Consider the following 12,114-nt stretch of genomic DNA (forward strand, 5'->3'; position numbering starts at 1 on the left):
TGAGTTTGCAAGAATTGCAGTTCCGTCTGAAATGCTTACATGGTATCCGAGCTATTTATTTCTGTGTAAGGAGCCCCAGTACTTCCGTGGCAAGCATAATAGCAGAAAAATGGTTAGAGTCTGATGCTGTGGTATGAATACTGAATCTGCTAAGTTAGCTCCTTCTCAAAGTCAAATTATTCATGTATCTAATTTGTTAGCGATGGGGTTTGTCTGCTGCTTATAGCTTAACCCAGGGCAGTCTTGCTTTTTTCAGCTTAAAAAAAAAAATCTGGCACTGCTAGAAATAAAATCGTGTGCCTCTGCCAAGTAACTGAATAAGGAATACAGCCCACAGAAGAATATACAAACAAAACTCATCCTTGAGTAGTTCTCTGCATTCAGACCAAAATGCTTCACACAGTGGACTTTTCCTCCTAGATCCCAGTTTGCAGTGCCTCCAGTTTTGGGGGTTATATTTACTTCTGTATGCTACAAGTGATTCCAATAGTCAAGTTTAATATGTTTTCTCTAAGAGCTTGAAGTACAAGACCTTATTCTCATAGTTTTGTCTAATGTGTTTTTAAATGTGTATACATTGTATTTGATGAAAATATGCATATAATGTAAGAAGGTTTTTTAATATTTTAGTAGCAAATGCTGTTTGAAACAAAGCAGAGACAGGTAGTTTAATTAGAGCTTATTTTTTTACCATTTTGCCACTAGGATATTAAACTTTATCAAGAAAAGTTTAAAACTTTTCTGTGAAGCAGAACCATCTTATATTAATAGTAGTAAGAAGGGAGAAGCTGATATATTTACCAGAGTTTTAGTTAACCAACAGTCATTGCTGCTTTCCTTTTTGACTGTTGGTCAAAATGCCACCACATACCTGAGTGCCATTTTCAGTTCCTGTACAGTAATTATAAAAGCTCCGGTCAAAAGATCTTGTGAAGACCAGCAGAACTGAGTGAGTAAGCTCAGTTACATGGATGCGCCAAGAGCATCTTTTGTTAATTATCTAGTGTAAAATTAAGAAAATGTTCGATGTTTAAGTAGGATCCTTTTTGTAGCTCTTTTATGTAACACAGAGCTGTTTGCGGTGCAGCCTGGTACAAGCCTACATTTTTCCTCCTGTGGTTCAAGTCAAGCAGAGGCTTGACTTGTGGTCATCTGTATTAACCACAGTTCCCTCGTTAACTTCCAATTTAAATAATATATTCTGCCTTTTTAAATTCCTCCTGCCTCCTAGAGACTGGGATGGAAAACTTAAAGTCTTGCACAGCAGCTAGGTCCCTCTCCTTGGATGTTTAATTAATGGGAGATGGATCTAATACAATCAGTTTTTATGTTGCTTTGAAATCCTTCTAAATGAAAGGTATGGTAGAAATATACATTTACAATTGTTTTAATTGAATTAGATTTTATTTGTAGCAAATCGGACCCTATTCTTACGTGACAGACTTACAGTAATGACATTTTAATGACTGAAATTAAGAAAAATAAAATGTAGTGAAGTTTGCATTAAATATTTTCGAGCTGCAGTTGAGGATATGGTAGAAAAAAAAGGTGTAAATATTGCTTTATGCAGAATTCCATATGTTTGTATTTGTATTTCCATTTTAACAGTAAACTGTCTCCTGATTAGGAGGCATAGCTTTGTGGGTCCTTTGCAGAACAAAACAAAAACCTAAATTACATGACTCATGAAATTCAAAGACAGATGAAATAGTCTAGATATGAATTACATGTCATGTAAAGGGGACATTCTTAAAAATAAGCCTTTTACGTAACTGTAATCACCGAAACACACATTTCCACATAATCCTGTCAAAGATAGCCGTATGGTTTTAAGCTTGGATGAGACAGAGCTTGTGACACAGTCATTCAAAAACTACCAAGAGCCAACAGACAAAATGAAGTGTCTCAGTTTGAAATGGCTGCTTGCAGAACCGACCACCACACGCTCATCTGAGGACAGAGTGCTGCAAGCGCCCTCCGGCCCTGGGTGACTTTCCCACCAAGCACGGTCCGAGCCTTGCAAACGCGTGCCAGGAAACAGCCAGCCTACTGGGGGGGGGGGGGGCTGCAGCTGGAGCCGTTGATCCTCTTTATGAAAGCAATGCCATACACAGAAGCTTAAATAATCTACTTTTTAAAAGACATAATTTCATCTCCACCCTCCCAAATAAATAAGTCAAATTAATGCAGTCCTACATGATCCCCCTTCCTTGTCACAACAAGGAAGCATAAGTGTTGATTTTGTGGCTGGCCAGATAAATTTTCATGGCAGTTCTGCAAGACTAATTTAACATTACCACAAGAAACTTCACCTCAGTGCACTTGTCTGTTGTGATAAGACACTTGTGGGGTCTTATTTGTGGTTCATTTGGGCCAAATAATGGTCCTCCTTATATTGACTTAAAAGAATTCAAGGCGTAATAGTTTTAAACTAAGGGAGAGTAGATTTAGACTGGATAGAAGAAAGAAATTTTTTACAGTGAGGGTGGTGAAACACTGGAAGGGGTTGCCCAGAGAGGCAGTGGAGGCTGCATCCTTGGAAACATTCAAGGCCAGGCTGTATGGGTCTAGTTGAAGATGTCCCTGTTCACTGTGGGGGAGTTGGGCTAGATGACCTCTAAAAGTCCCTTCCAACCCAAAGCATTCTGTGACTCTGTGAATTTCTTTCCACCACCTCCACATTTTCACTAATTTTGAAGTACTTCATTTGCATTGTTTCATTAAATTCATTCAAGCTCTTGAGCAGATAATCAAAAGGGAAAGTGAATATCAAAGAGAGAAGCGTGGCCAAGATCATTTTTACCCTCTTAGTTGTGATTTTGCGAAAAATTGTTAGACTGGAGGCATATACCCAGAGTGACCAACTCTGTGAGTTGTTCAGGGCAGCGTTATTTGTCCAGTTGAGGGCTATAAAATACTGCCAGACTGGAGACCTGCAAATGTAATTGCCCCATCTACCAGTTAAAATGTTGCAGACGCGCAGTGCTGTAGTTGGTACAGTGCCGACGGGGTTGTGCTTGCGTTTCGCTGTGTTCAGTGCGCCATCTCTCCCATTACAGCATGCCTCGATGCCTTATATAAGCTGGTAGCATGAAGCAAGTTTAGGGGCATAAATTATAAATTATGAAGTCACTTGTTTTCTGGTTTTGTACAGCTCTTATACTTGCAATACAAGCAAGTTTTTATGCACGTCTTCTAAATTGATTAGATCGGGGGCAGTTAAGCAGTCAGTTGTCTGCAACTTCAGTGTTACCTGGAAAGTTGCTTTTTTTCCACTTTGAGTTTTTGTGAAAATTATAGGCATTTGGGGTCATCTCCTACATAAATGAGTTCCAAACTCTGTTGCAAATGTGGTATGTTTTCTTATCTGTAGCACAAATGTATACAGATTACTTTTCAACTTAACAGATATTATTGCTGATCTACAGAATAAGTTTTAAAAAGTGCTACTCAGATTTTATGAAGAGATGATTTAAGACTTTTTTTCAGGTAAAGACAATCTCAAGCTAAAAAAGGACAAGTCTAAATATGCTTCTTATTTTAGTATCTCTTTGTTTCTAGCACACCGGGAACTGCTTGCTCAGGAAAGCATTTTTCTTCTGATATCTCCCCTACTTTCATTTCTCTAATAACTGGGAAATTACAGACTGCTCAGGCTGGTGTAATGTCCTAGTATGGCTTAGCATATACTTTTGCAGCTAAGCCAAATGCTGTAGCAAAGGAAGGAGAAGTTACGGTTTATAAACTTACTGACTATATCGCTGTTTGCGCAGGCTGTTTGGGTGACCAGCCCGTAGGGAAGGACTTATGAGCTGCCACTGTATCCAGAGAGTTTATTGCAATGTGGAGCTGGAATCTTTCCACACCATTGAAGCTTTCTTTTTCCTTGTTGTTCTCTCTTTTTGGTTTTGTGGCCCCACTGTAGCTTGCTGTCTACCCCGGGGAACTAATTACGATGCTAGAAAATTAATCTCACAGTAAGTGTTTGATAGTCTGCAGGATTCTATCTTTGGAGAGGCAGCAGCAGTGTGTCATTGACTTCTTATTGCCCTCTGATGATAGTGTTTGTGATGTGAACCCTCCTCACCGCTGTTTCAACCTATGCGGTTTAATAACGTGAGCTTGCGAAGGAAGAGTTGCAGTGAATACAGGGTATGATCCAAAGAGTAAATGTTTGGGTATTTAACATTGATAGCAATTCAGGGCAGGTAGCGTCAGCAGACAGCAGAACAATACTGCAACTCTCCTGCATGTTAAGGAATTAACGTACTCAAGAAGGAGGTTTCACAAGTGCTCCAGTGTTTAAGAAAAGTAGAGTGGAAAACATTTTTTTAGCTGTTTAGCTCATTTCATCCCTAAAGTCATTGTTAAATAGATGTCATGGTGTGATTTCTCACATCTCTTGGTCCACTCACTGTCTTTCCTGATAGATCGCCCCAGCGGAAGGATTGGTGTCTATACTAAAGAAGAGAGATGACAGGGAAGGAAAAACAATTGCTCAAGTCCAGCAAAGGCAAACAAAGAGAAGAGTGCGATTCCAAGAAATAGAAGACACATTGGATCAAGGTAATTTAAAGCTGTTAATTCATGGCTTGTGCTCTTGGGGTGCAAATGATGTTGATCTTTTTGTTTACAAGAGCGAAGTGGGCGTTTGTTGTACATACTGTCTTGGCTTTTTAAAACTTCATCAAGTAATAAGTGAAGGTCATTGATCGAAGGTTAGTCTGTACCAGGTTTGGGTTACAAGGCTACAGCAGAACACAGTAAGTACACTTCTGGTTTAAAGCTTGACTGAGACTGAAGCCACGGGTTTTTTCCTCTGGCTGAATGATTTGCGAGTGACATTTAATAGATGTCTTTTCGTTAATGTTTAGAGCTTAGAGGTGGGAGGTGTAGGCTTTCTCCCTGAATGTAATCCATGTAAGTAAAGTGGGATGCAAAAGAAAAACGTCTGTTGTGCTTTGTCCACAGGTAGCTTTCCAACCCTTTCTAGTAGACCATGGAATTTGGAGGGTGTCAGATTTTAACCTTGCTTCATAATTAAACATCCATATATATTTGCTAGCTGTCATTAAATTTGGCTAAAAACCTTACTGCCTTTTTGATGGGCTAAATAGCCTCATAAGAAATACAACATATTATTTTTACGCTTTTCTTGGAGTTTAAGTTCTCTATTATTCAAACTAAAGAGACGTTAAGAAAAATACTTTTGGTTACCAATGATAGTACTTTCTAAATCTGTTGTGTGTGCCAGCCACTAAATGGTATTAAATGGAGGTCTTCAATGCTTAGAAGTGTGTTAAGTGTGTCTTATATGCTGAAAAGAAAATCTATTCACTGCCCAAAAGGGAGGTTCTCCCATCTTTTTCTTGAAATTATTTTAAAATCATTTATGTTTTAAATAAAATTTCAATTAGAGTTTCTTCAATGATTTTTTTTCCCCAGGAATTTAGTGATTCAGAAGGAAAGTTTTTTTGGTTTGGTTTTGTTTTTTTTTTTTTTAATCTGATTTCAAATATACAAAAATGTTTCTTTTTTTTTCCTTCTTTTCCCCTGTTTCTTCTCCCTGATATAGAGTGAAGGGAGTTCAGAAATTTTCTTAGAGCCTCTTCAGTCTGACAGGAGATGCAGATGTTGTTCATGCATACAAGTTACCAAGGACAAGTGAGGTGTGAGGATGTAGCAGCACCTCTGCAACCTTTTTATTGCTCTTACTATGGAATAAAGAACCATGCAAAGAGTTACCACAGAATAACCAAGATGTAAAATAACTCTTCACATTAGCCTACCCTGAAGGTTTTGTCTCTGTCCTTACAGTCAAAGCGTGAGGGAATACAGGAGCAGTTCATGGTAACACAGTTACTGTCAGTACAAATGAAGCAAGAATGTTTCCATTTGTTTTGGTTTCAAAGCTTTCACTTCATTGTCAGCTATTGCCATGAAGGAAGGTTTTGGTTGTTCAGCATTCTCATAGTTAAGTGTATTTTGCGTCACTGTGGAATGACTCCGCAAGTGGTACCAGCAAGGTCAGGTACACAGGTTGCAGAAATGAAGCTGTGTAATCATTTAGGTTTCTGAAAAGACTGGGTAGAGAAACACACAGTTCCTGGTATATATTACGGTCACTTTGACACAGGGAGCATTACTAACTGTGTTTACCTCCTGACCCAGTCATGGTAAAAATGTATCTCAGATTTTCTCACGTGTGTTCATATTGCGTTGTGTATCATCCCTTTTCACCTTTTCTGCTCTTATATTTACAGATGAAGTAGCTGGTGGCTCCTGTATTTTGCTGATCCTGCTGTGCATAGCAACTGTTTTCCTTAGCATTGGAGGAACTGCATTGTACTGCACCTTTGGTGACACGGCATCCCCTGTGTGTACTGATTTTGCAGCCAACATGGATTTCTATTATACCCAGATATTGCAGCGTATGGAGGAACTTAAACACTGGATAGCCTTCTCGTAGGTGAAATGAGTGGAGACAGCACATTGAGAGCTCACCAGTGGTTACTGGAGGGGACAGGAAAAAATTATGATTTCAAGTTCTCTAACCCTTGCCACCTGCGGGTGATGTGTATTTGATGATGTACTTACACTTTTACTTAGAAATCAAGAAAATTCTAGTTTAGCGATCAGGTGGCAAAGTGTTCACATTGTAAGCTGTAGCAGTGTGGTATGGGAGAATAAAAAAGCTATTCTCTTCACCATTTTGAGATTAGACAAGGACCTTTTCGACAACTTGAGTAAGTGAAGAAGAAAGAAGAAAATAACTGTCTTCTGTGTGCTCTCCCATTGCCACACGTTGTGTAAGCAATCTCTGGAAGCTTAGTAAAAAGACAGCTTTAATTTACAGCTGTTTGTGCAAAGGTGTTGCCTCCAGCTATCATGCAATAAGTCTGTGTTTTATGGAAACATTATTTTTCTTCAAAGTCTTACTATTTTTCTCTGTTTTAATTCTCCTGGTGAGCTATGTAATTATTTGGGTGGAGTGAGAAGAGTGCAGCGGCATTCATGGAGCCCTCATTTGGTGATTAACAGACTGACCCTGCAGCTTATAGCTTACGGTGAATATCATGAGTGGGATAAATCTGCTGGCGGATTTCACTAAATTTCCTGGAACTTTGCTCATACTGTTGTGTGGGCTGTTTTAGAAATGGAAGGTTAAAAAAGAAGTCACTGGTCTCACTAAACACAGAAACAAAAGTAAGATGTTTAGTAAATTATTCATGTTAAATAGTAAAGTGGCTTTGGCCAATTTTAAAACATCTGGTGGCAGGTGTGGGGCTAACTGGGTTTTCTGTCTAGCTATGTCACTGACTTGTAGTAATCACTTTGTGCCTCAGTTTCTCCTCCATAAATGAGGAATAATAATCCTTGCCTTTGTCTGTGAATATTTATTGCAGTCAGGGCTCATGTCTGATTCATCCCAGATGAGTGCACAGGGTCGCTGAACTGTGTGGCTGCAGCCTCTCGCAGTGCTGAATGCTGAGCTAAAGTGGGACTGATCCACCAGAAGAGATTCAGAGGCTCGCTGCAGATCCCGGCATGTTGAAGAGTCCAGGGCACTCGTTCCAGCAGATAAAGCACATTTGCATCTGTTTGCCCTGCGGTTCTGAGACTTGTATTGTAAAATCTTTTTCTATCAGCTGTGCAAACCAATTTAAAGCGGTACAAAGAGTCATTTTAAATGGGTATTTCTATCACTTGGTGCTCAGCCCTCCCTGTGTGGTACATGGGAGAAACACTGACGTGACTGTGGAGAGGAGAATTAGATACACAGGCCTTCAGGCCACACTCTGGGCAAAATGTGGCAACTGTTCTTGCACAGAGCCTGGTGGCCTCGCCCTGCTGAAGGGGTTAGCCTGAAACCATTCCTTTACACCTCAGGAAACAGCATTTGGGAGGGGCCCACTCCACTCTACTCTGCGATTCCCTGCTTACTAACGTTGTATGATGCCGTGTGTTCAGGTTTAGAATATTATTTTGTGAAATACTATGAAATTAAGTCCTCAAGATATTGCTCAGAATTGTAACGTTAAATGATCATGCTTTCAGGCATTGCAAGCAAATTGTCCCTCTAGTGAGCTTGATTGTTCCTAATGCACTGTTATACTCAATGGGTTTTTAAAGTAAAAGTTAAAATCACGTTTATTTTCTAGAATAAATTGCATGTATGATTTCTCTTTTTGTTTTCACTGTGGAGGCTTATTTTACTTATACCTTAGGGAGCCTCATGTGCAGCTATATATTAAACTAGCAAATTTAAAATGCCCAAATTAATGAAAACTTTTGCTTTCAGAGTGAAACCTGAGAACGGTAGTTTGGTATGTTGTTTTGTTTGTTGTCCTCGGAGTATTATTATGCTGGGCTAATCTAAAGGAGAAAGGGAAAGACACTTTTGTGTTTTAAAGTGTTACTGGCTGGTTCAGTTTATTATTTGAAGTCTGCGTTTGTTTATTTATTTAGTTTTTGATTTAAAGAGATTCTTAATTTTTGGGTAATTTAGTCACAGTAATTAAAAAGCATGCATTCAGTTAACATAGGTATTTATAGTGACTATGTAGTTAGACTATATTTTGGGTTTCTGTACCTTTGCATTGCGTGTTTCAGGATATTAAGTTTATTCCTAAAGAGACAACTGTTGATTTCAGCTTAAAAAATCTTTTTAAGTTTTTATGCACTTCATCACCAGAAAGATCAAGAGGTATATATAGAACTATTTATTCAAAACTGTATCAGATATGGAGATCAAAAATCCTCTACTTCTAGGCTCATTTAATTAAAACTATTTTAAAAGAATTATTTTATTTAAAATTGTAAAGGTATTTAAAGTCAAAGCAATTTTTAATAAGCAGTTCCATTTAAAATCAGTGGTCCAAATCCTGGTATGTCCACTGTGTGCGATATTCCCAGTGCAAAGACCGTAGTGTCAGCAGAACTGCCTGCAAGAAGATCACGAAGAAGTTGGGCACCACTTTACCAACACGTACCCGATGAAAAATGAGCAGCCAGGCGTTCTGTGTAACTCAGCTACCTTATACTCGTGTTGTAACGTGGAGCATCTCTCCAGCCCTCCCAGCCTGTGCCAAGGTACCTCACCTGCAAAGTCTCTCAGAATGTGAGGGAGCGGAATGGGCATTTGTGCACGGGCTGCCCGGCTCCTGATCTGAGCTGTTCACTCCTCGGATGCAACCAAGGGGTTGAATCTGGATCTGATTTCCGTTGACATTCCTTTATAAAAAGCCGATGGTACTAATTCTTGCTTCGTGTGACAATTCTGTTAGTGCAAATAGTTTGCATGGTCTGTAGTACATTATCAAGCTTGCAGCTAGCAACGTAGCAAAATTTGCTTTGCGTTGAACTCCAAAGAGTGCGTGGGAAGGCCTGGTGTTGGCCTTCCCATGTGCTCTGTTCTCTGCAGATTGCTGGTGACATTGCTTCCTCTTGGGTCACCTGAGGGGTTAGGATCTTACGGTCAGGTAAATCCAAGCTAAAAGAGATAGTTGATTTGAACAGTTATTCATCTTGTCTGAGTATTTTGAGGTAAAATAAGATTGTTATAAGTAGGAAGAAGACACAGGAAAAAGGTGGGGGGTTTCCACCCCCCTTTGTGCATTTTAAAGCCCTTTGTGTATAGTTTTTTATTTATTCTGTTTCCTTCCCTGCCACTGTCTTTATGGCTGTTCTGCTTGGCAGTATGGGAAACCTACTAGGCCAGCATAAAACCATTTGTAGTTGGTAGGAAAATTCAGGGAATGGTTCAGTACTTGACAGTAGTTAAAAGTAATTTCTTAAAATATGACTGTATTTCAGGCCGATAGTGTACCTTCAAAGAAGTTGTGGCCACTTAATCACCTGCAGCACTCTACTAGAAACCCCCACCGTCCAGTTTATTCTTTGAGCATAATTATTTTGAAAAGATTCTCACGATAGAGCAAAACCAGCAAGACTTATGATGTAGATTCAGCTGCCAAAAGAAGCTTTTTGAAGACAAAAGTTAACACCCTCACCCCAAATAGCATAGACTACACCAAGAAAAGCACTGTGCTGTGGCGTAGCCACACTATACTACAGGCTGGTTCTCAGCAGCGTCGGTAAGGAAGCAGATATTCCACAGCCAGATACGTCAGCAGAAGTTTACCATCTAGACACAGCCCATGTTTTAAAATTTTTCAATCTCTTTCCTTTCATACTTGGAAAACGCGTAGCCCTGGTGACAAGCAGTAGGAAGTAGTCTAATGAAAAGGGAAACTCTTGTTTAGGGTTTTTGAGAGTAAAGGGCAAGCTTGAACTATCAAATAAGCAGAGTAGGCTGGAAGTCCGGATTCTTGTGTGACTCAGTAACTTAAAGGGTTGTTATCCTCCTAAGAAAACACATTTGCCTATTTTGTACTGTAATGTAAAACCAAGACTATCTGAAAGGACTAGTAACTGTTTGTACCAAATTTAACTTAAGCTTCCTTTAGGAAAAGGAATAAATAATTGTATTTGAAACCATCACCCAAGCTTGTAATTTAAATACTGTAGCAAAAAGAAAAATAAAATAAAAACTGTCCCAAAGAAAATACATGAACCTTTTTGGGTACTGTGATTTCTGAATGTATAAAAAGACTGAGAAGATTTTCTGTGAAATTCAAGTAAATGAGCAGTACCTCCAATAAGAATGCCATGGTCAAACCCAAACCAGAATGGAAAATGAAGTTAAAATGCATAAGGTTTGGTTTGTTTTTTGGTGTAATGTAGTTTTCCTGGGTGGGTGGGTTTGCCTTTGCTTTGGTAGCTAAACGAAAACCCAGCTTCCTCATAGAGCGTGGTTCCTCTAGACAGGTTGGTTTAAAGTACTTAAAATGTTGCATTACTGCATCATTCTGAAAACAAATTGACAGGTGGTAGGTTTCAGAATTCCTAGTAACTGGGTGGGTGACCTGGATAGCGATCATCTTCGGTCTCCCTCCCCCTTTACCATTTCTTTCCCAATATGAAATGGCATGCATAGGATCATAAGGTAATTGAGTTAGGAAGGGACCTCAGAAAGTCTGTAGTCCAACCTTCTTCTCAAGGCAGGGTCAACTGGGATCAGGCCCCAATTGCTCAGGGCTTTATCCAGTTGGGTCTTGAAACCCTCCAAGAAGAGAGACTGCACAGCCTCCCTGGGCATATTCCACTGCTTGGCTGTCCTCTGGATGAAAAAGTTCTTCTTTATAGCCAGTTTGAACCTGTGTTTCAGTTTATTGTCTCTCATCCTCCTGACATGCATTGCTGTGAAGAGCTTCTTAGCCTCCTTGTAGTTACTGGAAGGTTACTACCAGGTCCCCCAATGCCATCTCTTCTCCAGGCTAAACACTGTTTTCTAGCAGTATCCTTCGTATCCTTCTCACTTTCTTGTCCACAGCACCTTCCTTCTGGATAGGGATCCAGCATTCTTCTATTAGAACAGGGATCCTCTATGCTTCTCCCTTTCCTCTTCCACCTTATGCTCTCAAATTCAATATCAAGATTGTAAAATCAGGAATGAGGCCACAGGCAAAACTGAAATACCAATGACAACTACCATTACATTAACAACTATCAATGACTCTCACTGATTTGTTAGTGTGTAGCAGTGAGTTCAAAACTTCTGCTGATTCTTGTACTACACTTAAACAGCTGGTGTTTGAAGGATCACATCCTGACTTCCATGTGCCGTAATGAAATAATTGAAAACCCAAGGAAGCCTAAAGTATTTAACTATAAAGACCTTTTCTAAAAAATGAATTTTTTCGACATTGCTTCTTTGAAGCTCCTTTATATTGTTTGTGATTTGTATTACTTTGAATTAAATGTCATGGTAACTCTTCCTTCACACAACATGACCCCAGGGTTTACTACATTCAGTAACGCCCAAAAATTGTGGTCACCTCTTGAAGCAAATGAGGATGGGGAGTAGATCCTTGCTATCTTACAGAGTTGCTCTGTGACAGCTAAGATGTTACAGAATTTGTATCAGTGAATTTCAACCAAAGGTCTGATTCTGCACTTGGGTTCATCCTGAGTTATTTATTAGTGGCAAATAGGCTAAAATAAAAAAAAAAAAAAAAAAAAAAAGAAGAGACAGCATTGAAGCACACCCAA

At 39.3% G+C, this 12,114-nt stretch overlaps 1 protein-coding gene across 6 annotated transcripts in view; it reads left to right on the plus strand.

Annotated features, from left to right (window-relative positions):
• CNST (consortin, connexin sorting protein) overlaps positions 1-10,591 on the plus strand; it is a 52,560-nt gene extending 41,969 nt beyond the window's left edge. For all 6 annotated transcript variants that reach the window (XM_075412651.1, XM_075412647.1, XM_075412646.1 and 3 more), the window contains 2 exons: positions 4,431-4,566; positions 6,264-10,591. In XM_075412651.1, the coding sequence (XP_075268766.1) occupies positions 4,431-4,566; positions 6,264-6,469 (342 nt within the window). In that variant the 3' untranslated portion in view covers positions 6,470-10,591. The remainder of the gene's footprint in view (positions 1-4,430; positions 4,567-6,263) is intronic.
• Positions 10,592-12,114: the final 1,523 nt, after the last annotated feature.

This window comes from Opisthocomus hoazin, chromosome 2 (genome assembly GCF_030867145.1).
Source record: "Opisthocomus hoazin isolate bOpiHoa1 chromosome 2, bOpiHoa1.hap1, whole genome shotgun sequence".
In the NCBI taxonomy this organism is placed as follows: Eukaryota; Metazoa; Chordata; class Aves; order Opisthocomiformes; family Opisthocomidae; genus Opisthocomus; species Opisthocomus hoazin.